The sequence below is a fragment of the Mustelus asterias genome, chromosome 29, assembly GCF_964213995.1.
Source record: "Mustelus asterias chromosome 29, sMusAst1.hap1.1, whole genome shotgun sequence".
NCBI lineage: Eukaryota > Metazoa > Chordata > Chondrichthyes > Carcharhiniformes > Triakidae > Mustelus > Mustelus asterias.
In genome coordinates, this window is record NC_135829.1 from 22238111 (window position 1) to 22263511 (window position 25401).

The following is a 25401-nucleotide window of genomic DNA, read 5'->3' on the forward strand; positions in this document are numbered from 1 at the left end:
CAATTGTCCCCCCTTCACTCCAGAGGTGTAGTCCCGGTATTTCCCCAAAGGTGGGGACCCACTGTAAACCCCCGCAAGAGTGAAACACTCTGGTGGGGTGGGGGAGGCTAGCAGGCCTGGAGAATTCAGTCCCGGGCGTGCTAATTACATTGAAATTATGTTTAAAACAGATTTAAACTACTTACCTGGCCTCCCTGCTGGTTTCCAGTCCAGATCTGACGGCGCCAGAAATCCGGCGCTGGGAGATGTGCTCGCGGTGGGAACGCATGTGCAAATCCCGCGCATACCCGGCTGTGAGATTCTCCCACCCTGATGCACGAGAAAATTAGCACGGCGGAGTGCGAGAATCGCCCCCAGTGTCTTTCACCTTCTTCTCTCAGGAAAAAGATGCAAAAGTCTGAGGTCACGTACCAACCGCCTCAAGAACAGCTTCTTCCCTGCTGCCATCAGACTTTTGAATGGACCTACCTCGCATTAAGTTGATCTTTCCCTACACCCTAGATATGACTGTAACACTACATTCTACACTCTCTCCTTTCCTTCTCTATGAACAGTATGCTTTGTCTGTATAGCGCGCAAGAATCAATACTTTTCACTGTATTCTAATACATGTGACAATAATAAATCAAATTATCTACTTTCAACAAAACATTATTAGTCCCTAACCGGGTCTCCCCGCAACATCCTGGGATTTGACCAAGGGTCAGAACCTACATAAAGCTGCAGGCAATGATTAAAATAAAAATAAAAAAAGGGGTTGCACAGTTAAGACATTCCACTGTCCCAAATAATGGCAACACATTTCAAAATGCAATTCTGCCTAATGTACAGGACAAAATGAAAGGGCCGCCTCATTCTGCAGTTGGTACAGTAAGAACTCTCACAATACCAGGTTAAAGTCCAACAGGTTTATTTGGAATCACGAGCTTTCGGAGCGCTGCTCCTTCATCAGGTGAGCGCTCCGAAAACTTGTGATTCCAAATAAACCTGTTGGACTTTAACCTGGTGTTGTGAGACTTCTTACTGTGCCCACCCCAGTCCAACGCCGGCATCTCCACATCGTTCTGCAGTTGGTATTGGAGACCATAGATCAGATATTACCAGAGTTGGGGGAGTTTAGCTAAGAGGACAGTTTGGAAAATGTTACGGCTGTTGTCTTTGGAAGGTGAAGAGGTGACTGAATAAGATTTTCAAGTTGATGAGAAGTTTTGATGGAGGAGGTGGAGAAAAGCTACTCCCTCGGGTGAGTGGGGCCATAACTAGGAGACCACAGGTTTCGAATCAATGGGGATGAGAAAAATATCAGGCATGATTGAATGGCAGAGCAGACTCGATGGGCCGAGTGGCCTAATTTTGCTCCTATGTCTTATGGCTGATGATCAAGTGGGGATGTCGGGAGATTTTTATTCACTTGGAGAGTTATCGAGATCTGACTTGATTTGACTTATTGTCACATGTATCGGTATACAGTGAAAATTATTGTTTCTCACAAGCTATACAGACAAGGCATACCATTCATTGAGAAAGAAAGGAGAGGGTGCAGAATGTAGTGTTACAGTCATAGCTAGGGTGTAGAGAAAGATCAACGTAGTGCGAGGTAGGTCCATCCAAAAGTCTGATGGCAGCAGGGAAGAAGCTGTTCTTGAGTCAGTTGGTACATGACCTCAGACTTTTACCGATGGAAGAAGGTGGAAGAGAGAACGTCTGGAGTGTGTGGAGTCCTTAGTTATGCTGGCTGCTTTGCCAATGCAGCGGGAAGTGTAGACAGAGTCAATGGATGGGAGGCTGGTTTGCGTGATGGTCTGATCTGGAACGCTCAACCTGAAGTGGTGTTAATTTTATAAATTTATTTATTAGTGTCAAAGTAGGCATATATTAATACCGCAATGATGTTACTGTGAAAATCCCCTGGTTACCACACTCCGGTGCCTGTTCAGGTGCACTGAGGGAGAATTTAGTATGGCCAATGAGCCTAACCAGCTCGTCTTTCGGAAAAATAATTATAAAAAGGAATTGGACTGGAAATTCCTGGATTACGGACAAATTGCAAGGTGTAATTAACCTTCCAAAGAGTCAGCACAGACATGACAATCTCCTGAGAACTTTCAATGATTTGTGAATGTACTATTGTAGTGTGTCTTTAAGAGATGTATTTCATAGATCATAGAAACCCTACAGTACAGAAAGAGGCCATTTGGCCCATCGGGTCTGCACCGACCACAATCCCACCCAGGCCCTACCCCCATATCCCTACATATTTACCCACTAATCCCTCTAACCTACACATCTCAGGACACTAAGGGGCAATTTAGCATGGCCAATCAACCTAACCCGCACATCTTTGGACTGTGGGAGGAAACCGGAGCACCCGGAGGAAACCCACGCAGACACGAGGAGAATGTGCAAACTCCACACAGACAGTGACCCAAGCCGGGAATCGAACCCAGGTCCCTGGAGCTGTGAAGCAGCAGTGCTAACCACTGTGCTACGGTGCCGCCCATTTAAATCATGTTTCTCTGCGGGATGTTTTGTCGGCACCGTGTTGTCTGTAGCCGGTGTCCTTTATTTAGAGCAGTGTTCTTCCCTCTCTGGAGTCTGAAGACTGGAAGTCACCAGAGATTAAGATTACCTCTCTGACGTTTGGCTGTTTTGAGGGAATGTCCTTCTCTGCAAGCAGCTGGCCTGGATTTCTGTCCATGGATGTTACAAAGCTGAAGATCCAGCATCACGTGAGCATACTTGCTTTTTGTGCTAAGTCTGAAAAAAGGTGTGCGTCTGTGGGATGGTGTTTAACTTGGAACAACAGAGATAGCTAGCTGTTAGGAGTTATATTGTATTATGTTTAAGTCTTGTAATGGGTAAAAGTTACGCTAATTCTTTTTGTTATATTCTAACTGTGTCCTTAAATAAACATTGTTTGATAAAAGCTTCCTAGTTGGTTGAGCGAAATACCTTATGCTCACCCTAATGCCAAAATCAAATGTAAAACTTAGGGTTCAGGCTAACTTCACAAAACATCTTGGAGGTTCTGGCCTGGGTCTTAACAGATTCGACCAACTCACCGTTTGGTCTTTAATTTTCTAGACAAGCAAGCCCTCAATGGTGCCCTCCCCCAGTTCAGGGGCTGGGGGGGAGGTGATGCAGATGGCGCAGGGAAGATGAACAGGGGCACCTTCCAGCTGTGCACAAGATACCAAATGGAAAGAAGGCAAATTCTACACCCTTATTTCCGGTTAAAAACCACAATGGCAGGGTGCAGAAACTGGTCAAAGGCAAGGTGTGCACGGCACCCAACCAGTGACACAACAGAGAGTGAGCAGGAGACTGCAAATTCAGCTACAACGTTGAGTGAAAGATCAGAAGCGAAGTGAAGCGAGTGGAAAGGCAAGTTAAAAGAAAAAGACAACAGGCAGAGCCCATTATAAGCAATAATTTTATTATAGGGATAACCGCACATAAAACACATCTAAAATTGATGTGTTGCCTGCAGTTCCAATAAAGGTAATATTAAAGATAACCGTTTCTAAGTACAATATAACAACATTCATATTAGAATGAAAATCTGAGTATTTAAAAGACAACATTAAATCTCTCATTTTTTTTTTACAGATTTATTTACAAAACAAATCAAAATACTTCTTTTTTTATTTAGGAATCCATGAAGGAGCAAGACTATTTAGGATAGGCAGACTGTAGTCAGAGAGAGTCTGGAAGGTTACAATTAAAGAAATTAACACTGTCCTTGGCAGAGAAGGGCTGGCTTCCACAGTCCTTGGACTTATCCCGAGTCTAGTCCTCTAACACACATTATCTGTGGCTGATCTACTCAGTGAAAGTAAGGTACCCAAAGGGTGGCATTGGTTAGGAATTAAGATATTCATTCACAAAGCAACTTGCCTAGCACCACACAGCTGAAAACACAAAGTAGCACACCCTAGTCTGTAACTATATGGTTAAGATAGCATATACCGAAAGAGATATTATACAGTTATAATAATGCAGTATTTAATTAACAGGTAAATATTTGCACTGAGCAGTTTGGTAATACCGTTTCCTCTCTTACCTATACAGAAACAAACAGAGAACTTTGAAAAGATATACAGGGTGACAGAACCTTAAATATTGCGAGGGAAAAGCAGGAGAGACTCCGAGCGGGCCATTGCAAATTCTTAATTCGAACCAAAAGAGTCATTTATAATGAAGAAAGTGATAAATAGCAAGGTTGCATTTACACGCTTAAGTCTAAGTCTTACTATGCACATAAAGTGATTATTTTTATATTTTATTGCTCAACATGGTGTTATGGCTAGAGTTTTATCTATTATTATTATTATTAATATTGGTACTTTGGAGACAAGAAAATTGCTAAAGTTCCATAAAAATGGATTAAATCCTATTTGAAAGTTTCCCACCTGACACTAACAGTAAAAGCCTTGTCTGGGCTTGCCCTATTAACGCGTTTCTTTAGACTGGGAAAATATATAATACAGCTGAAAAAGATCCACACTGGCCCAAACCCACGACACGAAACAGCTCCCTCATGAGAAGGAGTAACACACACAAGGACACAGAGAGAGAAGCAGTCTGCTAAGATCTGACAAAGTACCAGTCCATTGCTTGGATGAATTGAAAATACACAGTAACTCAAACAAATACCCGGTTAAAAATATTCTTTTAAAAATGCTTTTTCTTCAATTCTCACCCCCCACCCCCCCCCCATATAAAATATTTATCTTATTGCTTGTGATTGAAAAATTGTTTCCACGTTAAAAACTGCTCTGAAATGTTCTAAAATTCATATCCTGTTAACGAGAAAGAGACTAACTCCATTGTCTGATGGGGCCACATTGGAGGACACCTCTATGGATACCGTGGGCGAAGTTTTCCCATCCCACCCTCCACAGTGAGTGAGACAGAAAATGGCGGACCATGCAAAGGCCCATTAGACCTCGGGCGGGAATTTCCGGCCTAGGGAGCGAGCGCGGCTGGAAAATCCCGCCCTGTTCTTGCGGGAAGCCTATCGCTGTGGGAAGCACGCTGGCGGGATGACAGGTAACAGGTGGCGGAATTCCCCAGCCCGCTCACGCCCTGCCGCTGCCACCAGCGAGAACGGAGATGCGGCCGCAAGGGGCCGAATCTCCTCCGTTCGTTGCAGTGGGCTCGGAGAATCCAACCACAGGCGGAGAAAAGGATGGAGAATTCTGGCCCAGAGTCGGATGGCAAAGTAGCGCTGTGATCTCAAGGTCATCCACTAGGTTAGAGGTGGGGGGCGGGGGGGGCCGGAGGCTGGGTGGGGGGTTGGTGCTGATGAGAGGGGGAACGTTGAGGTGAGCATTTGACCTGTAGTGTGTCCGGGCACAATAGCTTGAGAAATATAATTTTATAATCATATAATCACTGCAGTGCAGAAGGAGGCCATTCGGCCCATTGAGTCCGCACCGGCTACAATCCCATCCAGGCCTATTCTCGAAACCCTACATATATACCTTGCTAATCCCCCTAACACTAAGGGACAATTTAGCATGGCCAATCCACACGTCTTTGGAGTGTGGGAGGAAACCGGAGCACCCGGAGGAAACCCACGCAGACACAGGGGAGAACGTGCAGACTCCACACAGACAGTGACCCGAGCCGGGAATCGAACCCGGGTCCCTGGCACTGTGAGGCAGCAGTGCTAGCCACTGTGCCACCATGCTGCCCCTTGTTGATCGATCGATGTAAATCGATAGCGATTTACGATCGAGCAGTTTTAAAGAAGAAAGAAGCATTGGAACTATGTTGCAAATCACACCCTTTTGCTGTTGGGGATTGAGGGCAGGCAGCAATTGCAATTGGTGGTGGTCTAACTGGATAGAGAATGTGGACTGAAGTTTCTAATCTACGGGTGAATCCTCACTGGCAGTGTGTGCCACATCAGGTGCAGTGTTGCTGAAACAGTGAATCCTTCATGTTTCAGCGACACTGATTTTTAAGACATCACAGTTAACAGCTTAACATTAATCCTCTCACTGGCATCCAGCCTCTCTTCACTAGGCCCCGCCCGCAGTGTGGGCAGGATAAACTCTGCTCCTGACTGGGCAGCCTCTGAACACCCGCTTTGGGCTCTGGTCGGTGACTTGTTGCGCTATTGCAAAGCCCAAGAGGATTTTAGGAAGCCCTGTTTCGGAAAGCGAGGGACCCAATAGTTCATCAACTCGGAAACGAGGGACGCGAACAAAACAAAACGCTCGGAGATTCTCAGCAGGTCTGGGAGCATTTGTTGAAGAGAGGAGCAGAGTTAGAGGGTGGGTTTTCTTAACCTTGAGGCGAATAGTTGGAGTCGGGGAAATTCTGGGCTGGGTCTACCTGTCCCAGGAAAAGGTGTCCGCGAGGGCGGGGTGTTCATTGTGGGGAGAGGAGGGGGGGAGAAGGGACAGATGGCTACGGACTGCAGTCAGCACAGCTAACCGGGGAACAGGTCCAGAGACAGCCAGTGGCTGCTAGGTGCGGAGGCAGGCTGTTTAGAAGACCAGCCTTGGTTCTGAGGGCCTTTCATAGAATCCTTACAGTGTATAAGGAAGCCATTCAGCCCATCAAGTCTGCACTGACACTCCGAAAGATTACCCCCTAGGCCCTCCCCTCTACCCCATCCTCGTAAGCCCACACATTAAACATGGCCAATCCATCTAGCCTCCAGATCTTTGGACACTAAGGGCTAATTTCCCATGGTCAATCCACCTAACCTGCACATCTTTGGAGTGTGGGAGGAAACAGTAGCACCCGGAGGAAACCCACGCAGACACGGGGAGAACGTGCAGACTCCACACAGTCACTCAAGGACAGAATTGAATCCAGATCCCTGGCGCTGTGAGGCCGGAATTCTCTGGCCGTTCACGGTGGAGGGATTCTCCGGCCCTGCTGGCAGCGCACCCCCACCTGCGGCTTTCCCGGCGGTGTGGGGGGACGTCAATGGGAATTCCCATTGACAGTTGGTGGGACCAGAGAATCCTGCCGCTAGCAAACAACGTGCCAGCCTCCGCCCCCCCACCCCCCGCAGGAAACAGGTGGCTGGGAGGCTGGAGAATCTGGCCCAGGACAGGACTGGCAGCTGAATATTCCGGGGTATAAGGCGAGACAGAGGAGGGGCTAAAAAAGGTGGGGGAGTAGCGATATTAGTTAAGGAGCATATTACCATGGTGCAGAGGGTAGACAACATAGAGGGGTCATGTACTGAGTCGCTGTGGGTGGAACTCAGAAACAGGAAGGGTGCAGTCACTATGCTGGGGGTGTACTACAGAACACCCAACAGCCCACGGGAAGTGGAGGAAAGGATATGTCAGGAGATTCTGGATAGGTGCAGAAAACATAGGGTTGTTGTAGTGGGGGACTTTAATTTTCCTGGCACAGACTGGAAAGTGCTTAGAGCTGGGGGTCCGGACGGGGAGGAATTTGTAAAATGCGTACTGGAAGGTTCTTTGGAACAGTATGTAGATAGCCCGACTAGAGAGGGGGCTATACTGGACCTAGTTCTGGGAAATGAGCCCGGTCAGGTCGTCAAAGTTTCGGTAGGGGAACATGTGGCAAATAGTGACCACAACTCTGTTAACTTTAGGATAGTAATGGACAAGGATGAGTGCTGTCCTACGGGCAGGGTGCTAAATTGGGGGAAGGCTGACTATAGTCGGATTAGGTAGGAATTGGTGGATGTTGATTGGGAGAGGATGTTCGAGGGTAAGTCCGCGTCTGGCATGTGGGAGTCTTTTAAGGAACTATTGATAAGGCTGCAGGATAGGCATGTGCCTGTAAAAAGGAAAGATAGGAAAGGTAGGATTCGAGAGCCGTGGATAACCAGGGAAATTGAGGATCTGATTAAAATGAAAAGGGAGGCGTACGTTAAGTCCAGGCAACTGAAAACAGATGGAGCTCTGGAGGAATACAGAGAGAGTAGGAAAGAACTCAAACGGGGAGTTAGAAGGGCAAAAAGAGGTCACGAGATGTTCTTGGCAGGCAGGATTAAGGAGAATCCTAAGGCATTCTATTCATACGTTAGGAACAAAAGAGTTGTCAGGGAGAAAATCGGACCTCTCAGGGACAAAGGAGGGGAATTATGCTTAGAACCCAAGGGAATAGGGGAGATCCTAAATGAATACTTTGCATCGGTATTCACGAAGGAGAGGGGCGTGTTAACCAGGAGTGTCTCGGAGGGAGGTGTTGACCCGTTAGAGAAAATCTCCATTACAAGAGAGGAAGTGTTAGGTTTTTTAGGGAACATTAAAACTGACAAAGCCCCAGGGCCTGATGGCATCTATCCTCGACTGCTCAGGGAGACGAGAGATGAAATTGCTGGGCCTCTGACGGAAATCTTTGTCGCTTCTTTGGACACGGGTGAGGTCCCTGAGGATTGGAGGATAGCGAATGTGGTCCCGTTGTTTAAGAAGGGTAGCAGGGATAACCCAGGAAATTATAGGCCGGTGAGCTTGACGTCCGTGGTAGGGAAGTTGTTGGAGAGGATTCTTAGAGACAGGATGTATGTGCATTTAGAACGGAACAATCTCATTAGTGACAGACAGCATGGTTTTGTAAGAGGGAGGTCATGCCTTACAAATTTGGTGGAGTTTTTTGAGGAAGTGACAAAAACGGTTGATGAAGGAAGGGCCGTGGATGTCGTCTATATGGATTTCAGTAAGGCATTTGACAAAGTCCCACATGGCAGGTTGGTTAAGAAGGTTAAGGCTCATGGGATACAAGGAGAAGTGGCTAGATGGGTGGAGAACTGGCTTGGCCATAGGAGACAGAGGGTAGTGGTCGAAGGGTCTTTTTCCGGCTGGAGGTCTGTGACCAGTGGTGTTCCGCAGGGCTCTGTACTGGGACCTCTGCTATTTGTGATATATAGAAATGATTTGGAAGAAGGTGTAACTGGTGTAATCAGCAAGTTTGCGGATGACACGAAGATGGCTGGAATTGCGGATAGCGAAGAGCATTGTCGGGCAATACAGCAGGATATAGATAGGCTGGAAAATTGGGCGGAGAGGTGGCAGATGGAGTTTAATCCGGATAAATGCGAAGTGATGCATTTTGGAAGAAATAATGTAGGGAGGAGTTATACAATAAATGGCAGAGTCATCAGGAGTATAGAAACACAGAGGGACCTAGGTGTGCAAGTCCACAAATCCTTGAAGGTGGCAACACAGGTGGAGAAGGTGGTGAAGAAGGCATATGGTATGCTTGCCTTTATAGGACGGGGTATAGAGTATAAAAGCTGGAGTCTGATGATGCAGCTGTATAGAACGCTGGTTAGGCCACATTTGGAGTACTGCGTCCAGTTCTGGTCGCCGCACTACCAGAAGGACGTGGAGGCATTGGAGAGAGTGCAGAGAAGGTTTACCAGGATGTTGCCTGGTATGGAGGGTCTTAGCTATGAGGAGAGATTGGGTAGACTGGGGTTGTTCTCCTTGGAAAGACGGAGAATGAGGGAGATCTAATAGAGGTATACAAGATTATGAAGGGTATAGATAGGGTGAACAGTGGGAAGCTTTTTCCCAGGTTGGAGGTGACGATCACGAGGGGTCACCGGCTCAAGCTGAGAGGGGCGAAGTATAAATCAGACATCAGAGGGACGTTTTTTACACAGAGGGTGGTGGGGGCCTGGAATGCGCTGCCAAGTAGGGTGGTGGAGGCAGGCACGCTGACATCGTTTAAGACTTACCTGGATAGTCACATGAGCAGCCTGGGAATGGAGGGATACAAACGATTGGTCTAGTTGGACCAAGGAGCGACACAGGCTTGGATTGCCGAAGGGCCTGTTTCCTGTGCTGTACTGTTCTTTTTTTTTTTGTTTTTTAGATAGTCTAGGATGCAAATAGCTCCTTCCTGATGTACTGGACCGAGGGACCCATCCCCCATCTCAACTTGGAAATGCCCCCGTTCAACATTCGCTGGGTGCGGGGAGGTAGAAGTGTTTGGGTGGGCATTGTGCTGTTGAATCTTAGGAAGAGAGGGGTCTATATGTGCTTTGCTTTGACATGCGTGAAGCCACAGGATAGTGCATCCGCGTAGGTGGGAATGATGAGAAGAAGGATCAAAGAGTATTGAATGCTAAACCCACGGGTTGGCAAGTATTCCATAGAAGTCTCCTCCATCAGATCACCCTCTCTGAAAACAAAATCGCCACGCTGTATATAACACTAGCCGTTTCCAAACACCGTCAAATAAATCACCTTAAATTGTAAATATAGACAATATTGAAAATCAGTTTGCAACTCCTAAGGGCCTGGATATCATTGCTGGGTTTACTGTTACAAGAAATACTGACTGTTCCACACCTTCCTTCTAATCTAAATTATCCCTGAGCTAAAATTTCAAACCCTCCATCTGACCTCTGTCTGACCTCCAGGATTTTTCCTCCGAGGATTCTTACTGCTTAAATCAGAATGTTGGATTGTCTTCCACAGTAACTGCAATCATCAGGCGCCCGTCACACTCAACAACTGATCCCGCAAACAAACTAGTGGCCTGACTGTGTGATCCAGCCTGACTCCAGGATCAGAATCAGAGTGACTATAGGACCAGGATTAATTCAGGATCCAGCCTGACTCCAGGATCAGAGTAACAATTTTAACAACACCAGGTTAAAGTCCAACAGGTTTATTTGGTAGCAATCTTTCCACTCCATCTGACAAATGATGGTAGCAGATTTCCACTCCATCTGACGAAGGAGCAGGGCTCCGAAAGCTAATGGTATTTGCTACCAAATAAACCTGTTGGACTTTAACCTGGTGTTGTTAAAACTGTTACTGTCCAGGATCAGAATCAGAGTGACTATAGGACCAGGATTAATTCAGGATCCAGGCTGATTCCAAGAACCGCACTGATTCCAGGATCCAGACTGACACCAGGATCAGAGCTAGACTGACTGCCTCACACACACAAACATACAAATGATCGAGTCAACAACCCTTAGCAGAATAAGAGACTGTACAAACACGTTTTTTTTAACTTCCCTGAGGGGTTAAATGTACGCCAGCAAGTGGCCTTTGTACATATTGCACTACCAAGGAATGAATTAAATGTGCAAAAAGCAACAGTGACAGACTTACTATTCACACACACACACACACAAAGGTAAAGTCGCCAGAATCCCAGCTGACGCTTTCCCCCTTTGAGGGGGGAGAGCTGACTTGGCGGTGATTTAACCTGAGGGTCGCCCACACCTCAAGGCGAGGTCGAGAACCTCAGCCTGAGGTCGGATAACCTCAGCCTGTACGGGAGTTTAACCTGCGCTGTTGGCGTCGCTCTGCATCACTCACCAGCCGTCCAGCCAACATACAGACACTCGCACAGACAGACACACACATGAAACAGACACACACGCAGACACACACATAAAACCTACACAAAGACATACACACAGACACACACATAAAACCTACACAAAGACATACACGCAGACACACAAACATTTACTTTAGACACTTCTACATTTTTGCGTGTTTTTTTTGGAATGTTGTTCCACAAGGAAACCTCCATTTCAAGGTTACAAAGATTCGTTTTACTCGTCAGCAGAGACACACTTACACCGTGGCACATTAATTGAAAAGGTTTCACTAGACTGGATCAGACATCGTCTCGCAAGAAAATAATACCAAGCTTTTAGAAAATAACACTTCTTTCTATCGTTGACGCGCCTTACAAAAAAAACATTTGTCATACACAAATCACATCTCATTTATTGCAGGAATATTTTAAGTGCTTCCTAATATTCATACCTGGGTTATAAAAATAGAACTCTCTCTCTCTAAAGTGGTCCAGACAAGGCTTCATATTTTTAAATCATTTGATTCCATTACTTTTTACCCTACTGTTCTTCATCTGAATCAATGATACATTAGCCAGCCGCACAGACTATGGAAATTGGAGTGAGTTTGTAAATCAAACTAAGTATGTGGGCATTCCTACTATACACAAACATCAACCTAGACAGCAGCATCTAAAACTCCGAACCGCCCCAACAGATACCCAATCGTTAAACTTGGATTTCTTGTGCATATCCTATTAACGGAACTAATAAATACAATATATCATGTACAAATTGGGAAAAAAGTGCTTAAATTGCAGATTCATATATTGTCTTACAGCACATCAAGTTTAAAATGATATACTGCTAATAATAGTTATATTCACTGTATTTACTCTAGATACCCTGTAAAAGATTTCCTCTAAGTTAGCTTCTCAGCATTGTAATGTCACCGCACGCTGTGCTCTACACAAACTAAATGCATGAGAAAAACAAGTTCAACTTTCACTAAGAAACTAATATTTATCCGCCCCCCTGCCCCCGTCCTTTAAACTCCCCACCCAGGAAAATGCGTGGCCTCTTTAATCTCTTGGGCTGCGCAACGGCAACTGAAAAGCGTGAAGTATCTTCAATAACTTGGTGCAGGTACTTCCAGGGTCCGGTCTTCTCAGGTGACAGTGTCTAAGCATCCGTCGGCATCATTTGCTCAAACTCAGAGCTGAACAGCTCCTTGTACAAGGGGGGGAAATGGACCCGCACAATGTCCGGGTGTATTGCTTTGAATGAAGACAGCTTCTCAATATGTCGATTACACAGTGTTCGTAATGTGGACACTTTCGATAAGAGCTGGAAAAGGCAAGGTCAACACAATTAGCAAAACATCGGCAAAACAGAACGTCTTCAGAATGATCAGCATTGGACTTCCCTACACAACAGGGTGGCACGGTGGCACGGTGGTTAGCACTGCTACCTCACAGTGCTAAGGGTCCGAGTTCAACTCCGGCCTCGGGTTACTGTCTTTGCGGAGTCTGAACATTCTCCCCATGTCTGCGTGGGTTTCCGTCGGGTGCTCCGATTTCCTCCCACAGCCCAAAGATAGAATCATAGAATCCTACAGTGCAGAAGGAGGCCATTCGGCCCATCGGACTTGCACCAACCACTTAAGAACATAAGAAATAGGAGCAGGAGTAGGCCATCTGGCCCTTCGAGCCTGCCCCGCCATTCAACAAGATCATGGCTGATCTGAGGCGAATCAGTTCCACTTACCCGCCTGCTCCCCATATCCCCTAATTCCCTTATCGATCAGAAAACTATCTACCCGTGATTTAAACATATTCAACGAGGAAGCCTCCACCACTTCAATGGGCAGAGAATTCCAGAGATTCACTACCCTCTGAGAGAAGAAGTTCCCCCTCAACTCTGTTCTGAACCGGCCCCCCCTTATTTTGAGGCTGTGCCCTCTAGTTCTGGTTTCCCTTCTAAGTGGAAAGAATCTCTCCACCTCTACCCTATCCAGCCCCTTCATTATCTTATAGGTCTCCATAAGATCACCCCTCATCCTTCTAAACTCCAACGAGTACAGACCCAATCTGTTTAATCTCTCCTCATAAGCTACACCCCTCATCTCCGGTATCAACCTGGTGAACCTTCTCTGCACTCCCTCCAAGGCCAATATATCCTTTCGCAAATAAGGGGACCAAAACTGCACACAGTACTCCAGTTGCGGCTTCACCAGTGCCTTGTACAGTTGCAGCAAGACCTCCCTGCTTCTATATTCTATCCCCCTCGCGATAAAGACCATAAGACATAGGAGCGGAAGTAAGGCCATTCGGCCCATCGAGTCCACTCCACCATTCAATCATGGTTGATTTCAACTCCATTTACCCGCTCTCTCCCCATAGCCCTTAATTCCTCGAGAAATCAAGAATTTATCAATTTCTGTCTTGAAGACGCTCAACGTCTCGGCCTCCACAGCCCTCTGTGGCAATGAATTCCACAGACCTACCACTCTCTGGCTGAAGAAATTTCTCCTCATCTCTGTTCTAAAGTGACTCCCTTTTATTCTAAGGCTGTGCCCCTGCGTCCTAGTCTCCCCTGCTAATGGAAACAACTTCCCTACGTCCATCCTATCTAAGCCGTTCATTATCTTGTAAGTTTCTATTAGATCTCCCCTCAACCTCCTAAACTCCAATGAATATAATCCCACGATCCTCAGACGTTCATCGTATGTCAGGCCTACCATTCCTGGGATCATCCGTGTGAATTTCCGCTGGACCCGCTCCAGTGCCAGTATGTCCTTCCTGAGGTGTGGGGCCCAAAAAGGCCAACATTCCATTCGCCTTCTTGATCACCTGCTGCACTTGCAGACTGAGTTTTTGCGATTCGTGAACAAGGACCCCCAGGTCCCTCTGCATAGTCGCACAATGTAATTTTTCTCCATTTAAATAATATTCCAATTTACTATTATTTCTTCCAAAGTGTGGATAACCTCACACTTGCTAACGTTATATTCCATCTGCCAGATCCTCGCCCAAATCTCTCTGCAGACTTTCCGCGTCCTCCACGCAATTCGCTTTCCCACTCACCTTCGTGTCATCAGCAAACTTGAATACCCTAGATTCAGTCCCCTCCTCCAGATCATCTATGTAAATGGTAAACAGTTCTAACCACATTCCCACCCAGGCCCTATCCCCATGACCCCATGCATTTACCCAAACTAACCCCCCCTGACACTAAAGGGCAGTTTAACATGGCCAATGCACCTAACCCGTACATCTTCGGATATGGGAGGAAACCGGAGCACCCGGGGGAAACCCACGCAAACACGGGGACTATGTGCAAACTCCACACAGATAGTGACCCAAGCTGGGATTCGAACCCCGGACCCTGGCGCTGCGAGTCAGCAGTGCTAACCATTATGTCACCATGCCGATGTGCTGGTGAGGCGAATTGGCCATGCTAAATTGCCCCCTTACTGTCAGAGGACTAGCTAGGGTAAATGCATGGGGTTATGGGGGTAAGGGGTCTGGGTGGGATTGTGGTCGGTGCAGACCCAAGCCGGGAATCGAACCCAGATCCCTGGCATTATGAGGCAGCAGTTCTAACCACTGTGCCATTGTGCTGCCTGTGCCACCCACAAATATAAACATGTTAGAAGCAGTTCAGAGAAGGTTTACTAGACCGATACCAGGAAGGTGCAAGTTGTCTAGTGAGGAAAGGTTGGAGAGTTTAGGTTTGTATACATGAGAGTTTAGAAGAGTAAGAGTTGATTTGCTCGAACCCTTTAAGATCCTGAGGGGGATTGACAGGGTGGATGTGGAGAGGATGCTTCCTCTTGTTGAAGAATCTCGAACTAGGAGGTCACTGTTTAAAAATAAGGGGTTGCCCATTTGAGACAGAGATGAGGAGAATCTTCTTTCTCTCAGAGGGGGGTGAGTCACTGGAACGCTCTTCCTCAACAGGCAGTGGGAGCAGAGTCTTTGAATGCTTTGAAGGAGAAACTAGATAGATTGTCAATTAATGAGGTGGTGAAAGGTTATCGGAGCTCGGTAAGAATGTGGGGTTGTGGTTACAATCAGACAAGCCATGATCTTATTGAATGGGGGAGCAGACTCAAGGGGCCGAATGGCCTACTCCTGTTTCTAATTCGTACAAATGAGATCAACTTGTTGGGCTCTGTTGATTCAAATACATCGACCCATATTTATCTCTACATACATACACAAATATAAAATTAGATTCTGTTTCAGAGATTCTGGCTTTTAACATTTTGTTAGATTTGTATTTTTGCAGGCACCTTGTTCTCTTGGTGACTCGAGTAAACAGGGCTCTGAATATCAACAGTGAATTATAGAGTAGTACCGAAGGAGGCCATTCAGCCCATTCCATTTTGGAAGATCCAATGCATGTAGGAATTATACAGTAAATGGTAGAACCCTTAGGAGTGTTGACAGGCAGAGAGATCTGGGTGTACATATCCACAATCACTGAAAGTGGCAGCGCAGGTGGATAAGGTAGTCAAGAAGGCATACGCATGCTTGCCTTCATAGGTGGGGGCATTGAGTATAGAAATTGGCAGGTCATGCTGCAGCTGCACAGAACCTTAGTTAGGCCTCGTTTAGAATATTGTGTACATTTCTGGTTGCCACACACCAGAAGGATGTGGATACCTTGGAGAGGGTACAGAAGAGGTTTACCAGAATGTTGCCTGGTCTGCAGGGCATTAGCGATCGGAGAGGTTGGATAAACTCGGTTTGTTCTCACTGGAACGACGGAGGTTGAGGGGTGACCTTGATAGAGGTTTACAAGATTGAGTGGCATGGACAGAGTGGATAGTCAGATGCTCTTTCCTAGGGTAGAAAAGTCAAGTACGAGGGGTCATAGGTTTAAGGTGCATGGGGAAAAGTTTAGAGGAGATGTGCGAGACAATTTTTTTTACACAGAGGGTGGTGAATGTCTGGGGAGGTGGTGGGAGCAGGTACGATAGCAGCATTTAAGAGGCAACTTGACGAATACATAAATAGGATGGGAATGGAAGGATATGGAGTTCATAAGTGCATACGGTTTTAGTTTAGACAGGCATCATGTTCGGAGCAGGCTTGGAGGGCCGAAGGGCCTGTTCCTGTGCTGTACTGTTCTTTGTTCTTTGTTTGTTCTCTTTGAACCTTCACCAGCTTTAGAACAGCGATTGAGTTATCCTCCTCCCTCTGCTCTCCCAGCTAGCTGCAGTTTCTCAGCCTGAACTCTGTGAATTACCTTGGTCAGAATGCCGTCCTCTCTGTGATGTTTCTGCAAAATATGTTGAAGTGTTAGCTGGATTCGCTGTTGCAGTTTCTCCACCTTTATTTTCTCCTGGAGCCAGAGTCGGTCTGGGAGGAGAAACAATGAAAGGATAAATACAGGCTCCAAGGCCACCATTTCTCACAACTTATTTTCAGAGTCTTCACAGAGGAAGCATCAAGGACCCCACGCACCCCGGACTTCTCTCTTCCACCTTCTTCCGTCAGGAAAAAGATACAAAAGTCAGAGGTCACGTACCAACCGACTCAAGAACAGCTTCTTCCCTGCTGCCGTCAGACTTTTGAATGGACCTACCTCGCATTAAGTTGATCTTTCTCTACACCCTAGCTATGACTGTAACACTACATTCTGCACTCTCCCCTTTCCTTCTCTATGAACGGTATGCTTTGTCTGTATAGTGCGCAAGAAACAATACTTTTCATTGTATGCTAATACATGTGACAATAATAAATCAAATCAAATCAAAAATCAAAATCATAAATCGAATCAGATAGCAGTGTGAGGGCAGTTAGTGTAAACTTCCTACTGTCCCTTGTCTAACACAGGAGAAAGCACACTCAACACACACAGATTCAGGCTCAGTGACTAGTTATTGCACTGCTACCAAACACACAGGCTCTTGACATCCAATTTCCAGGGGAGTTACACGCGGATTGTAACCCAGCCGATGCTCAGAGACCCCTAGACATACCCACACAAGAGGATGCATGGGATCTTCATGGGAAGTTTAAACTTCTGATGATCAATTATGCTGAACTGGGAACCATCCAATACTCTGATTTGAGGCAGAGAACAGAGAAGATTCTGACTGTTCTGCCCAGGAAAAGCTAGAAGAATTAAAACCACTTCTAACTCCTGGGTAACTATAGACCTGACACTCTCCCCCTCACCTCCACCACCAACCCCCCCCCCCCCCCAACCCCCACTACCATCCGCCTGATACTCTCCCAACCCACCTAACACCCCATCCACTGACTACCCCTCACCCCTCTTCGATTAACCTCCCAAATACTACCCCTACAAACCCTGACTACCCCCTAACCCATCCAACTACCACCCCCACCCCTCGCAACCCACCAACTAACACCCTGGACTATATTACCCCCCTCCGCCAGAAAACCCCCAGCACCCCCAACTAACCCCCACCCCGCAATTCCCCACCCAACTGGTCAAACCTAGCCTGTACTTTATGCCGGATCTGTACCCAGTCCATACCCAGCCGTTACCTTGCACCCAACCTGTACCCAGTCCGTACCTTATGCCCAGTTTGTACCCAGTTCGTACCCAGCCTGTACCTTACACCTAACCTGTACTCAGTCCATACCCAGCCTGTACCTTATACCCAACCTGTATCCAGTCCGTACCCAGCCTGTACCTTACACCCAACCTGTACCCAGTCCAAACCCAGCCTGTACCTTATACCCAACCTGTACCTGGTCCATACCCAGCCTGTACCTTACACCCAACCTATATCCAGTCCGTACCCAACCTGTACCCAGTCAATACCCAGGACATGCCACTGAGCATTTGCCAGTCTTAGCTCAAGCTCAAACAGCTCTATTTATGAGCTGATGGCCGATAGTGAGCCAACTCTGCCACCAGAGAACCCACCATGGCATGGGGGCGGAGGAGGAGTGGGGGAATCCCAGGCTGTCTCTTTGACCAAACATTTAGTTACCAGTTGTACTATCTCATTATGCATTTGGGTTTTGTTGAATAATTTCCTTTGGAAAACTCCTTGGGGATGATTTACCACCTGACTGGTGGGCGCTGTTGTTGTGAAGGCAGTCGATGGTTTGTGTCAAACTACAACAAATCTGGAGGGAGCTAGATGTTGACCATCTCAGGTGTGGATCTAATGGAGAAACAGGTAAAAGGAGAACAGCTGGTGGAGGGGTGGCACTGTGAGTTCACTGTCTTCCTTTCTGGTTAGGATATTCAACTATTGGTCTCAGGTGAATAACTGCATTTTCAGAGAACCCAGAACAGAAGCCACTCTGCCATGGTGGCAGCATCGGTTTTTCAACAATTGACAGGAAAGCCCAATGATCAGAGTAGCAACGCCAATCTCACAAAGGTATCTGATCAGCATTACACCATTGCAAAAATTGACAGCCACATTAGGCAAACTATGGGCAGCACGGTGGCACAGTGGTTATCACAGCTGACACACAGCGCCAGGGACCTCGGTTCAATTCCAGCCTTGGGTGACTGTGCGGAGTTTGCACATTCTCCCCGTGTCTGCGTGGGTTTCCTCCGGGTGCTCCGGTTTCCTCCCACAGTCCAAAGATGCGCAGGTTGGGTGGATTGGCCATGTTAAATTGCCTCTTCACGCCCATGATATGTAGATTACATGGATTAACCATGCAAATATGTTACGGGGATAGGGCGGGAGTGAGGGCCTGGGTAGCATACTCTTGTCTGAGAGTCGGTGCCGCCATGATGGACCTCCTTTAGCATGTAGGGATTCTATGATTCTCTATGAATGTGTTGTGTACTTTTTATCTCAGCACTTGGCCGAGTTGGCACTAGTTTCTATGTTTGTGACATGTTTTATAAACAGTGGTTCAAATTGTCTACTCCTTGCCCACTGGATCTTCTTGCTCTTTCGACAGTTTGTTTGCTTTTCTCCACATCCAGGCTTACCCAATCAAGCACAGTGAGCATCAAGAGTAAACAGACTCACATCATCAAACATGGAACAAAGGAACCACTGAAGACTACACGGAGCATGAAGGTCGATGGATGGCAGGGGGTAAAGTAGAGAGAAAGATTGGCTGAGAAAAGTCACGAGATGAAAATGTCCTGAGGGGCTCACCTGCAGAAATCAGCACATACGCAGAAAACAAAGCAATCTCATCCTCCACTAGATGCAACGCGCACAAACTTTTCCCAAATTCAAAGATGGAGTTGATCAAATCATCACAACCTGCCAGGAGAAGCGACGGACAAACAATTAATACACTAGGCAAATCACTTTTTAACTCAAATGCACCAGTTTAATGGGAGATTGATGAAAATATTCAACTTCCTTATCAGCGAAACATTTAACCCAACATGTAATTCATAATTAGAATAATATTCCAAGATTTGGAGGCTGTCCAGTGAAAGGAAAGCCTTCTTTAAACCACAAAGTAGTTTCGCAAACATTTGACATTCATCAGACTAGAATAATAATGGTGTATTATTGTGCAATATGTTGGTTGATATATGTTGTCCCATCACAGTAATGACTTCTCCCCCTGAGCACTCCCCTTTTTCTTAACAGTAATTGTCTATTAAACTGACTGCAGAAAGTTTAATCTTGAACTTAATGTCGTAAGTGTCTTGTTAACTACTGGAAAATTGTTAGCGCAATGCCATGTTAACTCAATGACACAGAGGAGCAACAATCTCAATTTCTCAGTCAGTAATTTGTTATTGGAGATTTAAAAATGTCAAATTTTATTTTTTTTCCTTAGTTTTCTTCATTGTAGGCACATAGGGACAGAAGCAGGCCATTCAGCGCATCGAGTCTGCTCCGCCATTCAATCAGCTGATCACCGACCTGAGCGCCACTCTCCCATCCTAGCTCCCTATCCCTCAAGCTTATTAAAGAACAAAGAACAAAGAACAGTACAGCACAGGAAACAGGCCCTTCGGCAATCCAAGCCTGTGCCACTCCTTGGTCCAACTAGACCAATCGTTTGTATCCCTCCATTCCCAGGCTGCTCATGTGACTATCCAGGTAAGTCTTAAACGATGTCAGCGTGCCTGCCTCCACCACCCTACTTGGCAGCGCATTCCAGGCCCCCACCACCCTCTGTGTAAAAAACGTCCCTCTGATGTCTGAGTTATACCTCGCCCCTCTCAGCTTGAGCCCGTGACCCCTCGTGATCGTCACCTCCGACCTGGGAAAAAGCTTCCCAATGTTCACCCTATCTATACCCTTCATAATCTTGTATACCTCTATTAGATCTCCCCTCATTCTCCGTCTTTCCAAGGAGAACAACCCCAGTCTACCCAATCTCTCCTCATAGCTAAGACCCTCCATACCAGGCAACATCCTGGTAAACCTTCTCTGCACTCTCTCCAATGCCTCCACGTCCTTCTGGTAGTGCGGCGACCAGAACTGGACGCAGTACTCCAAATGTGGCCTAACCAGCGTTCTATACAGCTGCATCATCAGACTCCAGCTTTTATACTCTATACCCCGTCCTATAAAGGCAAGCATACCATATGCCTTCTTCACCACCTTCTCCACCTGTGCTGCCACCTTCAAGGATTTGTGGACTTGCACACCTAGGTCCCTCTGTGTTTCTATACTCCTGATGACTCTGCCATTTATTGTATAACTCCTCCCTACATTATTTCTTCCTAAATGCATCACTTCGCATTTATCCGGATTAAACTCCATCTGCCACCTCTCCGCCCAATTTTCCAGCCTATCTATATCCTGCTGTATTGCCCGACAATGCTCTTCGCTATCCGCAATTCCAGCCATCTTCGTGTCATCCGCAAACTTGCTGATTACACCAGTTACACCTTCTTCCAAATCATTTCTATATATCACAAATAGCAGAGGTCCCAGTACAGAGCCCTGCGGAACACCACTGGTCACCGACCTCCAGCCGGAAAAAGACCCTTCGACCACTACCCTCTGTCTCCTATGGCCAAGCCAGTTCTCCACCCATCTAGCCACTTCTCCTTGTATCCCATGAGCCTTAACCTTCTTAACCAACCTGCCATGTGGGACTTTGTCAAATGCCTTACTGAAATCCATATAGACGACATCCACGGCCCTTCCTTCATCAACCGTTTTTGTCACTTCCTCAAAAAACTCCACCAAATTTGTAAGGCACGACCTCCCTCTTACAAAACCATGCTGTCTGTCACTAATGAGATTGTTCCGTTCTAAATGCACATACATCCTGTCTCTAAGAATCCTCTCCAACAACTTCCCTACCACGGACGTCAAGCTCACCGGCCTATAATTTCCTGGGTTATCCCTGCTACCCTTCTTAAACAACGGGACCACATTCGCTATCCTCCAATCCTCAGGGACCTCACCCGTGTCCAAAGAAGCGACAAAGATTTCTGTCAGAGGCCCAGCAATTTCATCTCTCGTCTCCCTGAGCAGTCGAGGATAGATGCCATCAGGCCCTGGGGCTTTGTCAGTTTTAATGTTCCCTAAAAAACCTAACACTTCCTCTCTTGTAATGGAGATTTTCTCTAACGGGTCAACACCTCCCTCCGAGACACTCCCGGTTAACACGCCCCTCTCCTTCGTGAATACCGATGCAAAGTATTCATTTAGGATCTCCCCTATTCCCTTGGGTTCTAAGCATAATTCCCCTCCTTTGTCCCTGAGAGGTCCGATTTTCTCCCTGACAACTCTTTTGTTCCTAACGTATGAATAGAATGCCTTAGGATTCTCCTTAATCCTGCCTGCCAAGAACATCTCGTGACCTCTTTTTGCCCTTCTAACTCCCCGTTTGAGATCTTTCCTACTCTCTCTGTATTCCCCCAGAGCTCCATCTGTTTTCAGTTAGTATCAGAAATCTGTTTTGAACATGCTCAGTGATTGAACAGCCCCCTGGGGTAGAGAATTCCAAAGAGTCACCACCCTCTGAGTGAAGAAATTCCTCCTCATCTCAGCGTCAAATGTTCTCTCCTTATTCACTCAATGTCAGTAAAACGAAGCAGATAGTCATTGACTTCAGAAAGCATAGTGGAAAACACGCCCCTGTCTACATAAACAGGGAAGGGGAAATGGTCGAGAACTTCAAGTTTTTAGGTGTCCAGATCACCAACAACCTGTCCTGGTCCCCCCATGCCAACACTATAATTAAGTAAGCACACCAACCCCTCTACTTTCTCAGGAGGCTAAGGAAATTCAGCATGTCCACGACGACTCTCACCAACTTTTACTGATGCACCATAGAAAGCATAATTCCTGGTTGTTTCACAGCTTGGTATGGCTCCAGCTCTGTCCAAGACCGCAAGGAACTATAAAGGGTCGCGAATGAAGCCCAATCCATTACGCAAACCAGCCTCCCATCCATTGACTCTGTCTACACTTTCCGCTGCCTTGGAAAAGCAGCCAGCATTATCAAGGACCCCGGACATGCTCTCTTCCACGTTCTTCTGTCAGGAAAAGATACAAAAGTCTGAGGTCACGTACCAAGAACAGCTTCTTCCCTGCTGCTGTCAGACTTTTGAATGGACCTACCTTAATGCAACCTTGCATTAAGTTGATCTTTCTCTACACCCTAGCTATGACTGTAACACTACATCCTGCACTCTCTCCTTTCCTTCACTATGAACGGTATGCTTTGTCTGCATAGCGCGCAAGAAACAATGCTTTTCACTATATACTAATACATGTGACAATAATAAATCAAATCAAATCAAATCAAATGAAGTTCAGTGTGACACTGAGTGGCTGAGCTGAGGTTGTCGGCCATCCCGATGGAAGTGAAGCCTTCAGCCTGGGCCAGCATGGACTCGGTTTCCTAGCACATCTGATTCTTTGTGCAGGTTGGGATTCTGTGCAGGTAGACATCAGTGTAATTACTGGGACACTGTGGTTGTCATGGATGAGATGGACTCCTCCAATCCCTTTCCAACAGTGTGCACTGCCTCTGAAATGGCTGCTCCGATAGAACCACAGAATCCAGACAATGCAGAAGGAGGCCATTCAGCCTATTGAATCTGCACTGACTCTCCAAAAGAGCATCTTACCCAGGCCCACCACCCTTTTGTTCTTTGAGTGGAGGGTGAGCAATTTCATTAGGATGAGAGGCGAGTGTGTTAGTTGGGCTTCAGATTGAGGTGTGGGGAGAGTTCAGCAGAGTCACATAGTGTGTTGTGGGGTGCTGTGTACGGGAATAGGGGAGAAGCCAGAGTGTGGGGCGTTCTGTTCTGACACCTGGAACTGGGATATGAGCCACCTTTCCTGTCCAAATAAGGTTGTTAAATCACTTGCAGCCCGACTCCAGGTTGCAGGGATCACATTCATGCTGATTGTTTCATAAGAACATAGGAACTAAGAGCAGGAGTAGGCCATCTGGCCCCTCGAGCCTGCTCCACCATTCAATAAGATCATGGCTGATCTTTTTGTGGACTCAGCTCCACTTACCTGCCCGCTCACCATAACCCTTAATTCCTTTACTGTTCAAAAATTTATCTATCCTTGCCTTAAAAACATTCAATGAGGTAGCCTCAACTGCTTCACTGGGCAGGGAATTCCACAGATTCACAACCCTTTGTGTGAAGAAGTTCCTCCTCAACTCAGTCCTAAATCTGCTTCCTCTTATTTTGAGGCTATGCCCCCTAGTTCTAGTTTCACCCGCCAGTGGAAACAACTTCCTTGCTTCTATCTTATCTATTCCCTTCATAATCTTATATGTTTCTATAAGATCGCCCCTCATTTTTCTGAATTCCAATGAGTATAGCCCCAGTCTACTCAGTCTCTCCTCATAAGCCAACCCTCTCAACTCCGAAATCAACCAAGTGAATCTCCTCTGCACCCCCTCCAGTGCCAATATATTCTTTCTCAAGTAAGGAGACCAAAACTGTACAAAGTACTCCAGGTGTGGCCCCACCAACACCTTATACAGTTGCAACATAACCTCGCTGTTTTTAAACTCCATCCCTCAAGCAATGAAGGACAAAATTCCATTTGCCTTCTTAATTACCTGCTGCACCTGCAAACCAACTCCTTGAGATTCCTGCACAAGGAGACCCAGGTTCCTCTGCACAGCAGCATGCTGCAATTTTTTACCATTTAAATAATAGTCCATTTTGCTGTTATTCCTATCAAAATGGATGACCTCACATTTACCAAAATTGTACTCCATCTGCCAGACCCTTGCCCATTCACTTAGATTATCTATATTCCTTTGCAGACTTTCAGTGTCCTCTGCATACTTTGCTCTTCCACCCATCTTAGTATCATCTGCGAATTTTGACACATTACACTTGGTCCCCAACTCCAAATCATCTATGTAAATCGTAAACAATTGTGGTCCCAACACTGATCCCTGAGGCACACCACTAGTCACTGATCGCCAACCAGAAAAACACCCATTTACCCCCACTCTTTGCTTTCTGTTAGTTAACCAATCCTCTATTTATGCGAATCCCGTAACACTGTGCACCTTTATCTTATGTAGCAGTCTTTGGTGCGGCACCTTGTCAAATGCCTTCTGGGAATCCAGATACACATCCACAGGTTCCCCATTGTCCACTGCACATGTAATGTTCTCAAGGAATTCCACCAAATTAGTCAAACATGACCTGCGCTTTATGAACCCATGCTGAGTCTTACCAATGGGACCATTTATATCCAGATGTCTCGCTATTTCTTCCTTGATGATAGATTCAAGCATTTTCCCTACTACAGAAGTTGAGCTAACCAGCCTATGGTTACCTGCCTTTTGTCTACCTCCTTTTTTAAACAGTGGCGTCACATTTGCTGTTTTCCAATCTGCGGGAACCACCCCAGAGTCTAGCGAATTTTGGTAAATTACCACTAGTGCATTTGCTATTTCTCCCGCCATCTCTTTTAGTACTCTGGGATGCATTCCATCAGAACCAGGAGACTTGTCTACCTTTGGAGTTTCTGAACTCTCCAGCCATGTTTGTGTTGTGGGGCTGGCCTCTTCCTCCCAGCCACGGGAGACGGTGGTTCTGGCATCGCCCCCAGGGAACAGTCAGACTCCTGAGGCAGCGGGAAGGAGGGTGGGGGAGGGGAGGCTTTGTCTTGTCTCTCTTGCATTGTTTTTTCTTGCTGAACCATTGAGATGCAATGTTAGAAGCAGCCACCCTGACTGCTGGTTTTATGT

At 46.5% G+C, this 25401-nt stretch overlaps 1 protein-coding gene across 3 annotated transcripts in view; it reads right to left on the reverse strand.

The window, feature by feature from the left end:
* Nucleotides 1-9321: 9321 nt before the first annotated feature.
* Nucleotides 9322-25401, reverse strand: part of LOC144480581 (nuclear receptor ROR-alpha A) — a 184142-nt gene continuing 168062 nt past the window's right edge. For all 3 annotated transcript variants that reach the window (XM_078200194.1, XM_078200192.1, XM_078200193.1), the window contains 3 exons: nucleotides 19392-19502; nucleotides 16529-16641; nucleotides 9322-12619 (listed from right to left, as the gene is read on the reverse strand). In XM_078200194.1, coding sequence (XP_078056320.1) covers nucleotides 12455-12619; nucleotides 16529-16641; nucleotides 19392-19502 — 389 coding nt within the window. In that variant the 3' untranslated portion in view covers nucleotides 9322-12454. The remainder of the gene's footprint in view (nucleotides 12620-16528; nucleotides 16642-19391; nucleotides 19503-25401) is intronic.